The 20,666-nt window shown below is 41.7% G+C and overlaps 1 protein-coding gene across 1 annotated transcript in view; it reads left to right on the top strand.

Annotated features, from left to right (window-relative positions):
- Window positions 1-20,666, top strand: part of LOC117031516 (histone-arginine methyltransferase CARM1-like) — a 223,458-nt gene that overhangs the window by 114,257 nt on the left and 88,535 nt on the right. The window contains exons 3-4 of the mRNA XM_033122012.1: window positions 6,973-7,079; window positions 7,937-8,041. Of these exons, the coding sequence (XP_032977903.1) occupies window positions 6,973-7,079; window positions 7,937-8,041 (212 nt within the window). The remainder of the gene's footprint in view (window positions 1-6,972; window positions 7,080-7,936; window positions 8,042-20,666) is intronic.

Consider the following 20,666-nt stretch of genomic DNA (forward strand, 5'->3'; position numbering starts at 1 on the left):
CCACAAGGACCTCTATTCCAGAGCAGTGGTTCTGACCCATCTCCTGCCATCTTTTCTGCCCTGAGCAGCTGAAGGTGCCAGTATGCAAATGTCAACATCCATTTATACTTGATGATGCTCTAACCAGCTGGCCTTTTCTTTCCTCTCCTCTCGGAGCCATCCTGGATCTACAGAATTAAAGGAATCTTTCAAACAAATGGTGCCTGCAGATCAAAAGGCTCCTTCTCCATCCAAAAAATCATATACCTCACCAAAGTGATCTCCAACGGCAAAATTACCTGCTGGGTTTAAAGATCCCTTCACTCCTCTCACCCAGCGTCCCTCCCCACAGTTTGAAGAACTGAGGGAGAGGAGATGGGTTATCTCTGCTGCATCTCATTTTGGATCCTCCAGTGAGCCTTGCCATTGATGGAATGTTTGTGTCTCCTCAGAATTCTTATGGTGAAGCCTAATCCCCAGTGTGATGGTATTGGGAGGTGGGGCCTTGGGGAAGTGATTCGATAATAAGGGTGGGGCCCTCATGAATGAGATTGGTGTCCCTCTGAAAGAGACCCCAGAGAACTCCCTGCCCCTTCCACCATGTGAGGACACAGCCAGAAGACGGCAGTCTAACTTGAAAGAGAGTTCTCACGGGAGCCCGACCATGCTGGCACCCTGATCTCACACACCAGCCTCCAAACTGTGAGAAATCAATTTCTGGTGTTCAGAAGCCACTCTATCTAGGGTACTTTGTTGTCGCAGCCCGAACAGACTAAGACAGTGCCTTTCGTGGCTTCCAGAGCCTCTCCTTCTGGAGACTGAGAGAAGGGAAGAGTTCAACAATTACATTTCTTTTCCTTTTTAAAGAGTGGTGGTTTTCTTTGTTCTTTTTTGTATCTTTACACGTCAGATGGAAACAGACATTTCCTTTATTTACAGACATTTATTGAACCAATAAGGGTAAGGGTGACAAGTGAAGAAAATATTCTGCGGGCAGCCATCGTGACAGAATTCACTCCAGGCAGAATTCACCCCAGTCAGTGATGTGATTCCTGGATTTCCAGGATGTTCCTGGTTTCCTAAATCCTGTAAATACATCACAGACCTCTCCAACTAGAGATCCTGATGTTGCTTTGTTAAATGTGGCCCTTCCTTGTGCCAGGATTATAGAGTTGGGACTATAGTGTCTATAAAGTAATACTATTGAGTTTTTTAAAATAGCAAACATAGTAGAGCTGATACTTCCAAATTAGTATTTATTTTGGAAGGCTATTTATATATTGCATGGAAGCTGGGGTGACACAATATTTCCTTGGGGCTTCTCTTCTACATTTTCCTGTGGAGATAATTGCTGAGCCGCACAAGAAGACTAGCTGTGTTACTTTATAGTCAAAGTCTTGTTTGTTAACCAAAAATTATACTTTTCAACTTGCTACACATCCTAATCACTATATCAGGCAGCCATTATTTCTGGCTCTACTGAAGCTCAGAGTTTCTCCAAAGATGGAGACTTGCAACTGTAGAGAATATTCAAAAGACAAATGAATTTACTATAGACTTTGAAATCCCAACAACTGAGATTGCCAGGACCCAAAGAGCTCACAGATGGGTGACACAAACCACTGCTGGCAATCCCTGAGAACTCAGAGGGAATTAGAGAGATGCCAGGAGACTAGAGCTGGGTAAATATTATCCAGTGTCTTCTTTTTTTTTTCAGTAAGTCTGAGAATTTTAGTTTATTTCTTGGTGACAGCATTTAAGTTCCCTCTTAGCAAACTTCAGTTACAATTCAGTGTTATCAGCTACAGTCACCTTGTAATATATTAGCACCTCACCTCTTACTCATAGGCGAACATTTGTACCGATGGAGCAACCTCTTTCTATTTCCCACAGAACCCTGCTCCTGGCAACTACTTTTCTACTCTCTGTTTCTATGAATTTGGCTTAAAAAAAAAAAGAAAAAGAAAAAGATTCCACATATAAGCGATATTATACTATATTTGTCTGGCTTATTTTACTTAGTATAATACCCTTAAGGTCCATCCATGTTGTCACAAATGGCAATATTTCCTTCTTTCTCGTGGCTGAATAATATTGCATTGGGAAAATGTGTGTGTGTGTGTCTGTGTATCCCATCTTCTTTATCCAGTCATCCATTGACAGACACGTAGGTTGTTCCCACGTCTTGGCTACTGTGAATAATGCTGCAGTGAACATGGGGGTGCACATATCTCTTGGAGACAGTGATTTCATTTCCTTTGGCTATGATCCAGCAGGATTGCTGGATCATATGGTAATTCTATTTTAAATTTTTTGTTTTCCATAGTGTCTCTACCAATTTAGATTCCCACCAACGGTGACAAGGGTTATCTCTTCTACACATCCTTGCCAACACTTGTTATTTCTTTTTGATAATAGCCATTCTAACAGGTGTGAGGCGATATCTCGTTGTGGTTCTGATTTGCCTTTCCCTGGTGATTGGTGATGTTGAACAACTTTTCACGTACCTTTTGGCCATGCCTACATCCTCTTTGGAAAAATGTGTGTTCAGGTCCTCTGCTCATTTTCAAATTGGACTGTTTGTATTCTTTTTGCTACTGACCTATGTGAATTATTTATATAGTTTGCATATTAACCCCTTATCAGATATATTATCTGAAAATATTTCCCCCATTCAGTAGGTTGCCTTTTTGTTTTGTTGATGGTTTCCTTTGCCGTGCAGAAGCTTTTACATTGGATATAGTCCCATCCCAATTGTTTTCGTTGCCAAATCCAAAAAATCATTGCTAAGACCAATGTTCAGGTGCTTACCCTCTCTGTTTTCTTGCAGGAATTTTACAGTTTCAGATCTTAAGTTCATGTATTTAATTGATTGTGAGTTGATTTTCGTGTATGGTGTCCAAATAGGTGTCCAATTACATTCACTTGCATGTGACTGTCCAGTTTTCCCAGCACCATTTATTGAAGAGACTATCCTGTCTCCATTATATATTCTTAGCTCTTTTGTTGTAAATTGTTTGACCATGTATGAATAAGTTTATTTCTGGACTCTCTATTCTGTTTCACAGATCTATGTGTCTGTTTTTATGTCAATACCATGCTGTTGTGATTACCATAGCAGTGTAATACAGTTTGAAATCAGGAAGTGTGATGCTTCCAGGTTTGTTCTTTCGCAAGATTGCTTTGGCTATTCAGGGTCTCTTCTGGTTTCATACAAATTTTAGGAGTGTTTGTTTTGTTTCTGTGGGAAATATCATTGGAATTTTGATGACTTCATTGAATTTATAGATTGTTTTGGGTACTATAGACACCGTAACAATATTAATTATTTTACACCATGCAATTTTTATGCAATTGTAAATGGGATTGCTTTCTTAATTTCTCTTTGTGATAGTTCATTGTTAATGTTTAGAAACACAGCTGATTTTGTACATTGATTCTTGTATCATGAAGTTTTACTGAATTTGTTGATTCGTTCTAACAGTTTTGTGGGAGTCTTTATATGTAATATCATGTCATCTGTAAATAGAGTCAGTTTTACTTCTTCCTTTTAGATTTGGATGCCTCTTATTTCTCTTTATTGCTTGATTGATCTGACTAGGAATTACAGTGCTATGTTGAATAGGTGTAGCAAGAGTGGGCATCCTTCTCTTGCTCACGATCTTAGAAAAAAATGCTTTCAGCTTTTTACCATTGAATATGAGGTTAGCTGTGGGCTTGTCATATATTCTCTTTATTATGTTGAGAGTGTTCTCTTTATATAGTTTGTTGAGAGTTTTTATCCAGCAAAGTTTTAAAACATTTAGAGTTTTAAAATATTATCCAATATCTTTTTAAAGGAGTAAAAAACAAATACAGGAAATTTTAGTTTAACAGACTTGGTTATTTTTGACCAAATAGAAGTTGATAAGCAAATAACTAGGTCCAGAATTTGAAGGAACACAGTCAAAAACCTTGTTGAAATTAAGATATGCTAAGTCTCTGATGTTGCCTCTGAGAACAAATTAGAGAAACAAGAACACACAGGAAAAGCTAAAAATATATTGTCCAGTACAGGTTGTAAAACAGTAGAGTACATTACTATTGTTATAAATAATAAAGAGATAGATAAAATATACAAAGAAAAATTACTGGGAGATTCTGTCTCAATATAGAATCAGTGATTATATCTGGGAATTATTTTTCCTTCCTGGCTTTTCTGCATTTCTAAATGTTATGATTAAGTCACATGCAATTTTTTAATTACAAAAGAAAACAGTCAAGAAAAAAGTCATAAGAGAAATATTGATAAATTTATTGATTTCATGTGTGGGATGATATTGTGAAGGAATGATGTCTCTTTTACTATAATGTAGGTAGAATTCTTATTATATTGATGTTGCCATATTTGTTGACTGGAGTTCTCAAAAATATCTTGTCACCAGACTCATCAGGAACACAGTTAAAAATAAATGCTCGACTCTACCATTCTGATGTAGTAGACCTGGGTGGGGCTTGGGAATCCAACCACAAGGAATTGGTTAAATTGTGGCACATCCATAAAAGTCCACAACATATACTCATTAATAGTGAGGTCAAGGAGACTACTTGGGAAATTATTCATAGTACTTAAATAAAAAGATACAGTTACAAAATAATATGATACAATTTTGTAAAGAAGAGGAATATTTACACATACATACACACCCCAAAAAAAGATACACCAAAATGTTAACAGTGTTTAATAGCTTGTGTAATGGGATTATGTTTTTATTTTTTTCTGTTTGATTTGTTGCATTTTGTAATTTTTTTTTTTTACTTTTCATGTGTCGGTTTTATAATTATTTTAAAATCATTTGCATCCTTTCCTTTATAAAGGTATAATTGCAAAAGATAAAGAATTGATATAAAATGAAAATAAGTTTTTAACTAAGGAACCATTCTGTTTTCATACAAGAGAAATCCACATGGGAACACACTAGCTAAGTGTGAAGGTTTATAAATTGGAATGAGCATTTAGAAGCTCGGGAAATATTGAATGTTCTGGATACATTTTAAACCTAATCCTGATTTATATTTCCAACAAGTATCGCTCCCTTTTTCCATCTCCAAGTTTCTTTCGAGTAGATGGCATGCCCTTGAGCAGAACGGGGATTGTGTTAAGTGTGTTTACATATTTATTCTCCAGCAATATTCTTTTTCAATGTATCTGACCCCACGTGAAATGGCCCTAGGGCTTCACAGCACTGTCTCACCAATTGAAAATAGTTTCATCAAGTTCATTAGTCATTTCCCCAAATTTACATTTCAGATGAATTTATTCGGTGACAACTGCGTTGGCATCATGGGTTTTTTTTTTTTTTTTTTTGAACAGGACTTTATTGGGGAACAGTGTGTACTTCCAGCACTTTTTCCCAAGTCAAGTTGTTGTCCATTCAGTCTTAGTTGTGGAGGGGGCAGCTCAGCTCCAGGTTCAGTAGCCGTTGCTAGTTGCAGGGGGTGCAGCCTACCATCCCTTGCGGGAGTCGAACCGGCAACCTTGTGGTTGAGAGGACACGCTCCAACCAACTGAGCCATCCGGGTTTTTTTGTTTTTGTTTTTTTGTTTTGTTTTGAAATCTTACCATTAGCACCATGTTTTGAAGACAAGAGATAAATAAGGCTTGGACCTCTAAACCAAGCTCCGAAAGAGTTTGATATAGAGAGATGGACATTTAAAAAAAAATTTGGTAAATTCAGTAATATATGAAATACAATGATAGACTGACTGTAAGATTAGAGCAAAGGTTCTTGTCCCTAGCTATACAAGAAAACTAACTCTGGAGGCTTTAAAAATAATAGAGATGCCTTGTCCCCGCCACAACATGGAAATACGAGATGTAGGATTAAGGGGCCAGCATCTAGATTTAAAAATTTCGTCCCAGGTGATTCTGATCTATAGCCAAGTGTCGAGGCCCACTGTATTATAGCAACGAATCCTGCCTGTGGGTGCTCCAGAACACAGCAATGAGGAAATGCTGGCTGAACTGAATCTTGGAAGATGAATAGGAGTTTGATATCAGAAGAATCTTAACAGAAGAGATGGGGGTTCAAAGTCTTGAAACCAGGCCAAGACCAGGATGACCTGGGAATCTTTACGTGCTTCAGCATGGCGGGAGTGCCGAGGGCATAGTGCAGGTCGTGTGTGTGAAAAAAAGAGAGGTCATGGAGGGTTCCCATACAGAGGCAGGGAGAACGTGAGGGGCTGCAGCGCGTGGTGAACAAAGAGTGCTGGGCGCTAGGGATCCAACGTGAGCTGTAGGGGAAAGACCTACTCACATGCCAGTGGTAGAGAGGGGAGAGGTCACAGGCAGTGAGGACAGCCGGGTAGGATTTGAGAGACTTTTCTAAGGCAGAAGTCACCAAATTTGACAACTGTGCATGCTGTGTTATCTACTAGTAGTATCACTTGTGCAATTTTTTTTTTGAGCCTTTCCTTTTGTATTTTTTTCCTCAAATGATAGAAAGCATTCCCTTGTATTTACATATCCCTAGCTGTTTTACCTTTTCTCTATATGCCTAGAGAATGATAACTGTGAACAAAACCCTGTCACTGTGATAATAGAATGAGATTTTATATATATATTCATTTACATACACACATATTTTGTATTCACGTACACATTTTTCTTTTCCTTATCAACAGTCACCTTCCCTAGAACACATACTGAAAATAAGCCTGGAAGCTTTGGGGGAACAATAATGGGAGAATTCCATGAGCTCAGTCCCTTTCTGTGTTCCATTATGCTTTCTCACTTGACATTTGTGAATGCAAATATGTCTGACAAGTGTAAATAAGGATGTCACACCTCGGAGAAGTACCCATTTCCACCTTGCCATTCCTTATCATGCATGTGTTCAGGGATGAATGTGCTGTTTTAATCTCGCAGTATTTTCTCAGTTGGAATTTCGTGGAGTGCCACAGTGAGTTCTGTCTTTTCCAACGTGTAGAAACAGATTTGCTTCTTTCTTGCAGAATTCAGCTCATTTTCAAATACCTTGAAAAGATGCTGGAATAAGAAAAAGGAATACTCAGTGTTCAGCCAACGGACAGAAGAGGCCTCTGCTGCACAATACTTCCAGGTCAGGGAAGTTGCCCCACATGGAATTTGACTTGTTCCAAGGTGCCATATACCTGGGCAAGGCGGGGGGTGGGGAGGAAAGAATTGACGCGGTACCGCAGTGGTTCTGCAAGTGTGGTCCCCTGACCAGCAGCGTGATGTCAGCTGGGTTGGAATCCTCGCTCTGTCACTTACCAAGTTGTCAGGACTTGGGTGAGTTTCTGTATCTTTGAGTCCCCGTTTCCTCAGCTGAGAAAGACAATTCATCTGATTGTTGTAATGACTTCATTTGATTGGAGGATCTATGTGAAGCCCTTAGCATAGGGCCTGGCACACAGAAAGCTCGACCGAATGGTGACAGTAACCATGATGCTGGTTATTGCTGACTGTCAGTGCCCATGGGTTTGTATGCACCACATCGCCCACCGACTCGCCTCACCGGGATGATCACCATCACTACCTTCTGCCCCACCCTCACCCCAGAATTCTGTCCATGACCTACTTTTCTCTCCCTCTAGACTGATGGGACTCATAAGGGCCATCCATTTTGACCCTGGCCCCTTTCTCTTATCTCCATTACTCTTGTACTATGGTCTCTCCCATAGCCTCTGCTTTGGGAAGGGCGCCTGGGCACTTATCTGGTCAAGATCTCAGCCTAAAACTAGTGTATGGAGCAGCAGTCAGAAGTCTGGGGTCTACTCACAGCTCTAGGCCATACAAATAGGGCTGTGTGGACTAGTCACTGCATCCCTCAAAGCCTCCGCTTCCCTGTGCTTACGCTAAGCCTGCCTTGACCGAGGTGGCTCTAAGACCCACGTGTTCATGCAGGTGCAGCCTCCTGGGCTGCTGACTCAGCCTCTCCTTCTCTTTCCCTTACAGTTTTATGGCTGCATTTCCCAGCAGCAGAACATGATGCAGGATTTTGTGAGGACAGCCACTTATCACAGAGCCATCCTCCAGAACCACGTTGACTTTCGAGATAAGGTAACACTGGCAGCTGGGTATTCATCTCAGGCCATTTTAAGAAGCCTTCTCAAAAAGTAGGATCGGAACTAAGCTTTGACAGAGTTACCATGTGACCCAGCAGTTCCACTCCTAACTACATACCCCAAAAGAATGGAAAGCAGGTATCCAGACAACACTCTGTACATGAACGGGAAGCAGCGCTATGCACGACAGCCCAAAAGTGGACACAGTCTAAATGCTCATTACCTCATGAATAGATGAACACAGTGTGCTGTAGCCATACAATGGAGTATCAGGAATATTATTTATATTTCTTTTATCCGTGATAAGGAATGTAATGCTGATACACGCTTCAAATGGATGAACCACGAAAACATGTGAAGTGAAAAAAGCCAGTTAGAAAAGCTCATATGATTCCATTTATAGGAAACATCCAGAATAGGCAAATCCATGGAGAGAAAGCAGACTAGTGGTTCTTGGGGGCTCGGGGGCGGGGAGGTTGAGAGCAGCCGCTTAATAGGTACAGGATTGCCTTTTGGGGTGATGAAAATGTCTTTGGAACATGAAAGAGGTGATGGTCGCCCAACATGGTAAACGTACCAAATACCACTGAACTGTACACTTTAAAATGATTAACGCTTAATTTTATGTTATGTGAGTTTTACCTCAATAAAGAAATGAAGCTTTGAGTGCCAGGAACTCAAGAGACTGAATGCACTGTTTTTGGTGCATAGAACAGGTTAAGAGCTTTCTTGCTACATAATGGATACCTCTTATTGTGTCACTTTACTTCACTTTTTTTCATAGACTCCATAAATGCCTGCATTTGTTTCCTTCACAAAATGGACCTGAATGATGGATGATTGTGAACGCATTATACAAGTGCTGTTCATTATTCTTCTACTTGTTAAATAGCCAAAGTGTCAAAACACTGTGCAGTTCATCAGAGATAAACGCACTGGTCAGTGGGATCAGCAGTCATGGGACCTAGTTTCATATTTTTCCTCTAACTAGCTGTGTGATCTTAGGCAAAACAGATTTCTCTGAGCCTCATGTTGTGTTCTACTGCCATAATTGTTCATCCTTGCCTTTGAGATTTACAGCATTAATTCCACAGGAAGGGTGTGGTAGACCATCGAGATAATGATCCCGATGACTCATGTCTCCCTCCGTCCACATCGATGTGCAAAGTTGTGTAGCTAACAGAGAGTCTAATTTTTTACCCCTTATGTCTGTGCTGTCCTTGAGTTGTACTGGGGTCAATAGGCTATGACAGAAGTGACATTGGATGAGTTTCAGAACCTAGGCTTTAATGAACCTTGTGGCTTCTGGTCTCACCCTCTTGGAACCCCGAGACCACCCTGAGACCACCTTGAGACCACCGTACTGTGAGGAAGCCCAGTCTATCCTACTAGAGGTTGAGAGGTTACTTGGAGGGGAACTGGCACACTCCAGAAAACAGCCAGCACCAATTGCCAGATCTATGAGTGATGCCATCTTGGTCGAGGCAAGACCAGCAGAGAAACTGTCCAGCCCTCCCACAGACTTGGGAGAAATAATAAATTGTTTCCATTTTAAACCAGTAAATTTTGATACGGCTTGTTATGTAGCAATAGTTCATTAAAGCAGAGAGAAGATGCATGAAATGTAGTAACAAGTAGCCTCCAGTTAGTTGATTCGCCTATGGCTTTCTTTCCTTGGCATCTCTATTCCGCTATTAAACCCATCAGAAAAGTTTTTTATTTTGGTTATTGTATTTTTTTATTCAAAATTTCCATTTGGCTCTGCTTTATGTCATCTATTTCTTGACTGAGACGTTCTATTTTTCCATTGATTTCAGCACTGTTGATGATTGCTGGTTGGAGCTTTTTAAATAATAGCTGCTTGAAAATTGTTGTCAGATAATGGTAACATCTATGTCACTGCTCTGTTAGCTTTAGTTGATTATCTTTTCCCAGGGAATTAAGATTTTCCTGATTCTTAACATGCCTCAAATTTTGGATTGTATTCCATACATTCTGAATATTACGTTATGAAAGTCTGGGTCTTTTTTAAATCTTATGGATGATGTTGATATTTTTGTTATAATATTAATTCAACCTGGTTAAGTTCAGGCTGTGAGTTTCATGTCACTAGTTGGTCTTCTGAGGACTCTGGTTCCTCTGTCAGTTCAGTTTTCAAAGGCTTAGCAGTGCTATTTGGAACTGTCCCATGTGCATGTCACTCAGTGGTCATTCTGGTACCTACGCAGAATTCTCAAAGTTTTGGTGTGCTAATTAAAATCAGATGCATGCATGTACAGGTTGGGGATAAGCCAAGAAATTTATATACAAAAACAAACACAAAACACCTTTATGGGGTTGCTTTGCCAAGTTTCTTTCTCTTCATGATCTCCCTGGTACTTTTTGATTCCCTGGGACCACTTTTCAGTCTCTGGGCCAAAATCTCACTCTGCCATGCCCTTCCATGACTTTGCATACATATTGGCGAAACAGAGGACAAGAAGAAAAAAGGCAATGGGGGTTGAGCCCCACCTCTGAGAATGGCGGCACCATTGAATGCAGAGGAAGATCCCCCCTTCTCATAGTTTTGGCTCCTGTAAGCTGATGTGATGCTATGGCCACCACAAGGTTGCTGGGGGCTGGAGCACAGAAGAAGGGAGGAAAGGAGAGGAAAAGAAAGGAGAGAAGAGGGGGCAGGGGAGAAAGGGGAAAGGAGGAGACAGGAAAGGAAAAGACCAGAGGAAGAAGAAGCAGGATTCCCACACTCTCTCTGAGCATTAAGACCTCCTGTGCCTCGTGCTGGGGCCAGAACTAGGAGGCATCTCCAAGAGCTCTCTCGTCGACACACTGCCCATTTTTGGTGTGTCAAATTAAAGCTATGGGTTAGGGGTAAAGGGATATCGTTTGGTAGTATTTCGAATTCTGGTCTTCTTCCCCAATCTACCCGCAGCTCTTTACTTTTCAGAGTCTTCACGTAACTGCTTTGTGCATTCTTTTCATGTCTTATAGCTGTACTCAGTGGGAGAGATAGGGCGAAATGGGCTTTCTCTGATTTACCAGGACAGGACATTTTCTGAAAACCCAATCTAGGTACTCAGGTCGGGGTGATGGTGATGGCCGTGTTTGGATGAAGAGTCTCATAAGTCTTGTCATATGTCTTGAGGTGCCAGAACCCTTACTTTGCCAGTGAGGCATGCCTGGTTAGCAGTGAGGATTACCTGATTATGGTAGGTAGGCAGGATGACGATAGAAGAGAAAAGCTTGTTACTTTTGACAACTTACCTGGTATTCAAGATTGTGGGTGAGCAGTCTTATTGACAGAGGTAGGTTTCTTGCAAAAAAAAAAAAAAAAAAAAAAAAAAAATTCAACTCTCAGCTATTGATTGCTTCTCCATGGTTTGAGGATATTTTGTGGAGGTAATACTTTTATTTAGGGAAACGTCTCTCCCTCTGATGTTGCTTAGTTTGAATCTATAATCTATTTTCTAAAATGTATTTCCTATATTACCTATAATCTGATTTTAATTCTGGTTACAGCTTCTAAAGACCGCTCCCAAAACAACTAATCATACTAATTGCATCAGATGACTGTTGCACAGAATTTCACGTGGATTTTGTCATTTTGACCATTTTATTATATCTTTTCATCTATAAAAATGAAGATATTAGACCAGATCATCTTTAAGGTCACTCCCAGCTCTAACCTTATTTGTTTCTACAAAGTACCCTTTTCCTGCAAGCCTGAAATGCATTTATCTGCCAGAGAAATAAAATAGGCGTCCATCTGCTGGGGTTTATGAAGGTGATAATTAATCACATGGTTGATAATTAATTATATCCCTTTTCCCTTCCAAGTTCTGAAACGATTTAGCAGTAGACACAGATGTCAGGTAGAAATCACAATATCAGCTTTATTGTTGGAAGTGCTGTTTAGAAAACAGGGCTTGGACCTGTGTCCAAATCAAGCTCCCTACTCCATTTTTTCCACCAAACTGAACTTTTCTACCCACATGTATGCCGAACAGCTGGTCACCCCAGACAAGTCCAGGGCCTGCCCAGCAAGCTTCCACACTGGGGACTCAAGTGCGCATGCTTGAGTAGGGGGTGAGCAGGCCAGCCCCTTCCAAGCGCTGGGGCTAGGCGTGCTCAGTTCTGTTTCCCAATCAGATAGGGCGCTGCTGTTCTGAGGGAAAAGAGGAGGTGGGCGGGGACGGGGTGGGGTGTGGGTAGCCATGTGGCTGAGAGGGAGAGGAAGCAAGCTCTTCCTGTCTCTTCTTATAAGGGCACTAATACCGTCATGAGGGCTCTCTGTCACCTAATTACCTCCCAAAGGCCACTGCTTCAAATACCATCACATTGGGGATTAAGATTTCAAAATATCAACTTTGGAGGGCACACACATCAGCCTGTAGCAGTTTCTTTGATCGTCAGGACAACTTTAATAAATACTAATTTATTTATTTATTTATTTGTTTACCATTTTAGAGATGAGAGAACTGAGGCCTGGGAATGTGATCACTTACCGGGTTTAGTACAACTAGTAAATGGAAAGGCCAGGACTTGAATCCAATTAGTCTTACTTTAGAGGCCACACACATAACCTCTGAAAGGTACTCCTGTGGGAAGGCAGGCTGAAATTGCCAAGGGAGACTTTTGTTTTCCTGGATTTAAGCATGGGGTGAAAACGTCGTGGTTTCTTAAAATCCTGTGCGCGTATGAGACAGCATTGCACGATGGTTATATTCCTGTGTTCTAGAGCCAGAGAATTGTGTTCAAACTCCAGGTTAGCCACTTACCATGCACCTGCCATAGACCCTGTTTGCCTTGAGATCTTGGTCTTCAGTCTCCTTATCGGTAAGAGTAGTAGCTACTTCCCAGAGTCCTTGCAAGGTCAAGATGATACAGCGCATGTGAACTGCTCAGCACATCGTAGCACGTATTATTGTTATTGATGGTCTTGGGGACGGTGCTGTGGTTTCCACCTCTGCTATAATTTTCCATTTTTCAAATTTTGAGTTTTCATTCTGCTTCCTCCATGCAGTTTTAATGAAATTCCTTACTTGGCTAGAGCATTGCTGTCTGAGAACTCCATTTGGAATCCATTCAGGAAACTGACCTTGCTGGAACCCACCCCATTCCGCTCCTCAGAGTTTCTGTTAATTGCCATCTGGCTATTTTTAGTTTCTTCAAGTGTGTGCTCGGTACAGGCAGGGAAAGTCCATCCTGCTGAGGGTGCGGGGCTGTGTGAGCTGTAGGGTTTTAATTTGGAAATGTTTTGACACTTCATTTGTCAGGGCACCAGTTGCTGGAAACTTGTGAGAAGAAGCAGGAGCCTAGAGCTTTTTTTTTTTTTTAAATCAGTGTTTTTGGAGGAGGAGAGAATCCCCAGTCGCAACAGCTGTTTAGTGCATCCAAATGTGAGGTTGGCTTAGACAGAAGGGATTCAGGGGTTTGAAGGCTTCAAAGAAAACACAAATAACAATAACAAACGTGCAAAGTAACCTGTTCGACTTGTCAGCTGATAGTCTAATTTGCAGAGCCTGAGCTTCAGACTCTGTTGATGTGAGGTTTCTTTGGTGTGGGCTTATCAGTTTGGTCAAAGGCTCTTGAGTTCATCTCAAATGCTGCTGTGAAATTTCCCTCCCCCTTTAAAATACTGCACACCTTTGCGTAACCTGGCACACTGATGGGGCCTGCCCTGAATCATCGGTGGGACAGGCCTGCCAGGTAGTCCTGTCTGTACGTGATGAAACAGCTCTAGTTGCCTTACTTTTTTTTTTTAACCTCTGTAATGAGGTTTGAATCACATTCAAAAAGTTGTACATATTTAATGTATACGACTTGGTGAGTTTGGAGATATGTAATATCCATGGAATCATCACCATAATCTATGCCACAAACATATCCATCACTTACAAGAGATTTCTTCTGCCTTCTTTTTTGTTATCATCATCATCATTTTGTGATAAAAACATTTAAGATAGATTTACCCTTTTAGGAAATTTTTAAGTATGTAATACTGTTTTGTTAACTCTAGGTACTATGCTTTGCAGTAGATCTCTAGGAATTAAGAATTGAATTATCCATCTTGCATAACCAAAACTTTGTACAAACCTTTAACTAATGTTTTCTTGTTTTTGCCTCTCCCCAGCCCCTGGCAACCACCATTCTACTCCCTGCTTCTGTGAGTTTGACTATTTTAAATACTTCATATAAGTGCAATCATGCAGTATTTGTCCTTCTGTGTCTGGCTTATTTCACATAGCATGTCCTCCAGTTTCATCTGTGTTGTCAGATGTGGCAGGATCCCCTTTTTTTTTAAGGCAGGATAATATTCTATTGTGTTGTATATACCACATTTTCTCTTCATTCTTTGAATCCTCCACTTCTCGCCCCTAAGCAGCTTTGTTAGCCTGGTGACAGAATCCTTGCTGAGAGCTGTATTCTGAATCCTTGTTCACAGCCACAGGCCCTCAGCAGGATGGACTTTCTCTGCTTGTCCCCAGCGCTGTGTAGGGAAGTGGGAAGAAAGGAAATAACTGGTGACTCCTGCTAGGTGCTTTGCATTTCTTATCTCATTTAAGCCTCTCATATTAGTCAGGATTCTTAGCTGCCAGCATCAGAGACCAACTCTGCTAATTTAATTTTTAAAATAAAAAAAAAATAAGGACTAAGAATTTCCTAAAAGGACATAGGAGCGTTGGAGAGCTAGGCTCAGAGGCTACATAACCGGAAATTACTTCTGAAACCACGCCGCAGAATTGTCTGGCAGACAGCGCTGCAGCCATACATGGACACGGCAGCAGGCACAGCCTTCCCCCAGAGCACCCCCATCCTTAGAGCCTCCCTCTGATGGGCAGCTGGGACCTCCCCCGGGTGGCTTCTGTGCCATCCCTGAGTCTCCAGACTAAGAGCATCTTATTGGCAGAGCCTTGATCCTGTGAGGGTGCCAGAAACGAGCATCAGCCAGCTCAGCTTCCCTAGTCAGAGGCTGGTGCTGCCTCACCGGTGGGGCGTTTCCCCAAACATAGGAAGGAGTCCGATGCTGAGAGGTATAAAAAAGATGCGCACTCTACCATACAACAAACATGTAATATATAGAGGGTGCCAAAAAAATGTATACACATTTTAAGAAAGGAAAAAACTATTAAAGTTGTAATACTCAACATATGCCAATGACAAAAAACGAATACAAGCCATGTGTGTACATTGTTTTGTCACCCCTGGTATATTGGTTACTCCAGTAGTATAGATAAAGGGATCAGAGCTACATAAATTGAACAAAACCTGCTTCAGGGTTCACAGCTCCTGAGGGGTAAGGCTATGTGCCAACTCAGTTCTGTCTGTATCCAAAGGCCACACCGCAGGGTGATTTGGGGAGCAACAGAAAGCTGTTCTTTACATGATAACCAAACTGGTATTTTATTTATCTGTGTGATTTTTGGCATATGTACGGGGATGGGATATATAGTGAAAAACAGTCTCATATATATGCAGTCAACTCTTGAACAACACAGGTTGAACTGTGCAGTTCCCCATACACACAGATTTATTTTTCAATACATATAGTCCATCAGCCCTCCATATCCCCAGGTTTTGCAACCACAGCTAGGAATCCTCATATGCAGAGAGCCGACTGTATACATTGTTCTGTGTCATTTTATATAAGCGACGTAAGTATTCACAGATTTTGGTATCTGCTGGGGAGACCTGGAACCAATCCCCCGCAACACCAAGAAACAACTGTGTATTTCGTGAAAGAAAAAAAGCCACATATATATATAACATAAATATATATGTGGGCTTTTTTCCTATGGTTTTATTTTTCCTGTGGCCTGGGCTTTGGAAGCTGCTTTAGTTTCCTGGGGCTGCTGTAACAAATTACCACAAACCTGTGTAGCTTAGAAAAACAGAAATGTATTATCTCACAGTTCGAGGCCAGAAGTCCAAACTCAAGGTGCCAGCAGGGCCACGTTCCCTCTGAAGGCTCTAGAGGAGGATGCTTCCCTGCCTCCTCTCACCTTCCATCGTCACGCGGCATTCTCCCCGTGTGTCTGTGTCTCTGTGTGTAAATTTCTCTTGCCTTCTAATAACACCAGTCACATTAGATTTAGGTTCCACCCTAATCCAGTATGACATTGTCTTAACTTGATATATTTGTAAAAGACCCTATTTCTGAATAAGGTCACATTCACAGGTGCTGGGTAGACACCAATATAGGCGGACACTCTTAAACCCAGTTCAGATGCCAAGTCATGTTAGGTCATACATCGCAAGAATTCATCCTGGGGTTAATTCTCTGTACTCAGGGTGAACAGAGAGGTGTCGAAAATGGACGTCAGTCGTCACTGATCTCTTTGGCTTCATAGCCCTACAAGGGCTTCCACATGGATTTCCTGATTGGGAACATGACCAGATGGCCTGTCTGTGCCAGGGTTCTTCTGAACTTGAGTAGAATCTGCTCCTTAAAGGATATTGGAGAAAGATGCCAGAGTCAGCGGAGGAAAATGCTTTCATTTGATGTGAAAGCAAAGTATAGCTTTCAAGTAGAGCCAAGAAGATTGAATAAACAATGGTCACAGACTGCTTTTAGAGTATTTGGGAAAGAGGGACCTGGGCGCTTTAATGCAATCGATGAGTTTCTAGTCAAGATATCAAAAACCCATCTCTGTAGTTTTCAGTATGGTGACATGACCTCAGTCTTGTTGAGGTGAATTTTAAATTGAGATAAGAACCCTTAACACATGGTGGCTGGAAGAATTTAGTGAGCTCCCACATGCAGAGTCTTAGCTCAGCATCAGAATGCTGTGGACATACAACTGGGGACTCTGAATGAGAAATCATCGGTGCTTTAGGGAGGTGGCTTCCCCAGGCTTGTTAGGGTAAACTAGGTTATGCTGCCGTAGCAGTCAACCCCCAAGCCAACAGAGCTTTGTCTCTCACTCATGTTCCATGTCCATTATGAGTTAGTGAAGGGCTATGCTCTGTCTCAATCTCGCTCCAGGACCCAGGCTGAAGGACTGGTGACACATGACTAATTCCTGTTGCAAGAAAAGAAGAGAGGGGCAAATCATACCCCTAGTTTTTAAATCTTCCACCTGAAAATGACTCATGTCACTTGTGATCACATTCCATGGGCCAAAGCAAGACCTGTGGTCACTCCTAACTTCGAAAGGACAAGAGAGTACAATTCTACCACGTGCCCATAAGGAGAACCAGAAGTATTGCATAAATGGCAGTAATAACTATCATACCAGATGGGACCTTTTTTTAATTAAATTTGTTGGGGTGACAATGGTTAGTAAAATTACATAGGTTTCAAGTGTACGGTTCTGTAATACATCATCTATATATCACATTGTGTGTTCACCACCCAGCAGATGGAACTTTTGCAAAATTATTAAAGAAGGGACATATTACTAAGGTGATTTTTCTTGGCACATCATCTGTGCATGGGAGGGGACTAGGGAGAAAACTGGGAGCAGTTTGAAGGATTCATATTTCATTGGTATGGTTTTATTGGTTAACTTACTATTAACTTATGCCTGGTGGATTGTCTGCCCATGGAGTGTAAGACAGAAAGTTTCTAGGGTTAGATTTCTAAACTCTTCACATTCCATCCAAGACAGTGCCATGAAGGGCCAGTTTGGAACACCTACTGACTTCACTAAGGCTTATATGGAAGACTCTGCAACAGTAACTTCTAAAGTATGTGAGTTTGTTTTAATATCTGCTTGCCAGGATAAGAATGTAAGTAGATAAAAAGGATAAAGTCAGGACACTTACATTGGATTAAACAATCCGTGAGTAAGTAGTTGAAAGTACTGTGTTAAAACGTGGCCTTTTGTTGCGCTGAACAGGAATTAGGCTATGAACTTGGGGCTTGTACCTAAATCCTCTTTTCTCTTACTTTCCTAAACCTGACGTATTGACACAGTCACTTAGCATCAGAGTGGTGGCTTCGGTTTAGAATTTGAAGTTCCAGAAACCCAGAAAAGACAGAATCACAGAAAAATATCACTAAACATGGTCAACGTTGTGTAATGACCACCATTTGCTTAGCCTAGGTTCCCTAAGTCACAGATCACGAGGCCAAGGCTTACATGCTAGTACTTTATTAGGGAGGGCCGTCTCAGGGAAGCAGGAGTCAAGGAGAGGGCAGTGAGGCAGGGAAGGAAGGAGGGGACGCGCAAGGGAGTATAGCCCTGAGTTGGCCACAGCTTTATGAAAACCTGATAGCTCTGTGTCACAGCACATCTTCAAAGAGCCAGGTGAAGACACTCCATTGGCGTCCATCTCCTATTGCTCAAAGTATGGCCCCACAGTGTGTTAACTCCCTTGTCCTTCAAGGGTGCGCCTGCATGAGTGCCAGGCGGTGCCGTAGGGCTTGCCTCGTGCCTGATCTCTGTGGTAGGAGGCAAGCTGTGAAACGCGCGTGGCGTGAGTGAGATGGGCGTAATTATGCCCAGAGGAACTAGGAGAAGCCCGTGCAGCAGACTCCATAGGCAGCAGTGGATGTAGCAGCAGGGGTGGCAGCAAAGAACGTCTGCTCCAGGTTTTAAAGGTCAGCACAAGCAATTCCTAGAGCTGCCATGGCCAGACAGCAAGGCAAGGGCTCCATTCAGCGTGATATAAAAAATGAATGTACAGTGGTTGTCCCTTATCCGTGGTTTTGCTTTCTGAGGTTTCAGGAACCCATAGTCAACCATGGTCCAAAAACATCGAATAGAAAATTCCCGAAATAAACAATGCACACATTTTGAATTGCAAGCTGTTGTAAGTTGCCTGTCCCGCTCACGGTGTGAGTTATCCCTTTGTCCAGCATACCCACGCTGTGTGTGCTCCCTGCCCGTTAGCCAGTGAGAGGTTTCTTGGTTATCAGACTGCCTGACTGTCACGGTATCCCAGTGCTTGTGTTTAAGTAACCCTTATGCTACTTACTAATGGCTCCAAAGTTATTCACATGTTTTATTACAATTGTAATGGTACTATTGTTAATCTCTTACTGTGCCTAATATATAAATTAAATTTTATCATAGGTATGTGTGTATAGGAAACAACACAGTTTATATAGAGTTCAGTATTATTCGAGGCATCCACTGGGCATCTTGAAAAGTATCCCCCACAGATAAGGGGGAATTACTGTATTATAAACGTCACCCAAGCTAGAAAACTGAGGGTCAATCTAGACGTTTTTTCTTTTCCTTCCCAGTCTCCAAATCCTTTAGCATCTATTGACTTGGCATTTCTGTAGCTCTTCCTTTCCCCTCTGTTCCGTGCGTAATTCTTAGCTCTCATTCTTATTGTATCTTTCCTGGAATATTGCAGAAGTTTCCCAATTAGTTTCCCTACTAGTACCAGTTAAATTATCTTTGGCTTCAAGTAGGAGAAAATCCCAACTCAAATTGGCTATAACAGTCAGAGGTAATGTGACAAGGAGGTATTTTAATCCAATTACTCAGAGCAGCACATCCAAATTTAATCATGTCCAGGAAATAAAAGGCATCTTCTCTGTGTGTCTCTGTTAGAGGGGAGGAAGTCTTTGCCAGTAGCCCACCAGCAGACTTCCCCTCAGGTCTCATTAACAACATTGTATCACACACCCATCACTGGCCAGAGGAATGGAACACCTGTGATTGCCCTAGGCCAATCAGATACTCTCCCTGGGGCTGACGATGGATAGCCACATGGAGGAGGGTAAATTCTCAATAAAACTGAGATTCTGACAGGAAGGAGAAAGGAAGAGATGTTGATTAGGAACTACCGGTATATGCTTTGCTACCTCTGATCTTGTGCTCACCAATCTGTGCCGCAAGTATGATGCTGCTGAAATGTGACTGCAGTTATCCTCCTGCTGAAAACTTTTTCAAGCTCTCCGTCTTGTACACAAGACTGTCTGTGATCAAGCATCTGCCAGTTTCTCCAGCTTTTGCTCTTGCCATGTTCATGTCTTGGCCACACCCCAACTTCCACTTGTAAGACACACATCATGCTTCTGAAGAAATTTACTGTCTTCCACATGTGACTCTATCATTCTTAGGTTCCTTTATTCATATGGCTCCCTCTTGTTGGAGCTCCTGCCCTTCCCATCATTCAAAGGGCACCACAGTGACTCACCTTTGAATTTTAGTACCCAGGCCACCTCAAGTCTGTGTAGACCTCTTGGTAGAGTAGACCATTCCTCCTTCATACTATGTGCCCTTTATAAAATTCTAACATTGCCACTGTCACACATTGTTGTACTTCTTTCTTACATGTCTCTTTTTCCTAACCAGACAGTTATTCTTTATTCATCTTTGCATTCCCATTACCTAGCAGTGCTTGGCACAATGGGTGGTAGGAGACATTTAATAGATGTCTGATGAATGATTGAGTGCCTCAGGGTTTAGAGCTGAGTGAGCTAATCTGAGTCTATTGGCAGCATATGAAGGGGGTTAATCGAGGGGAGATAAGCTAAGAGTGATCAACATATGTTGTATTTTCCATAATAATAGAGGAAAATAGTTGGAGAACTGGTGGAAGGGTGGTTAAAAGATTGGTGAGGCATTTATGTGTCCTCTCCCAGAAGACCAGGCAGAACGAAACAGGGGTTCTCATAAGTATTAATTGTGCATTATTGAAATACAGGCAGCCCTTTGGTT

Source organism: Rhinolophus ferrumequinum, chromosome 12 (genome assembly GCF_004115265.2).
Source record: "Rhinolophus ferrumequinum isolate MPI-CBG mRhiFer1 chromosome 12, mRhiFer1_v1.p, whole genome shotgun sequence".
NCBI classification, from domain to species: Eukaryota; Metazoa; Chordata; class Mammalia; order Chiroptera; family Rhinolophidae; genus Rhinolophus; species Rhinolophus ferrumequinum.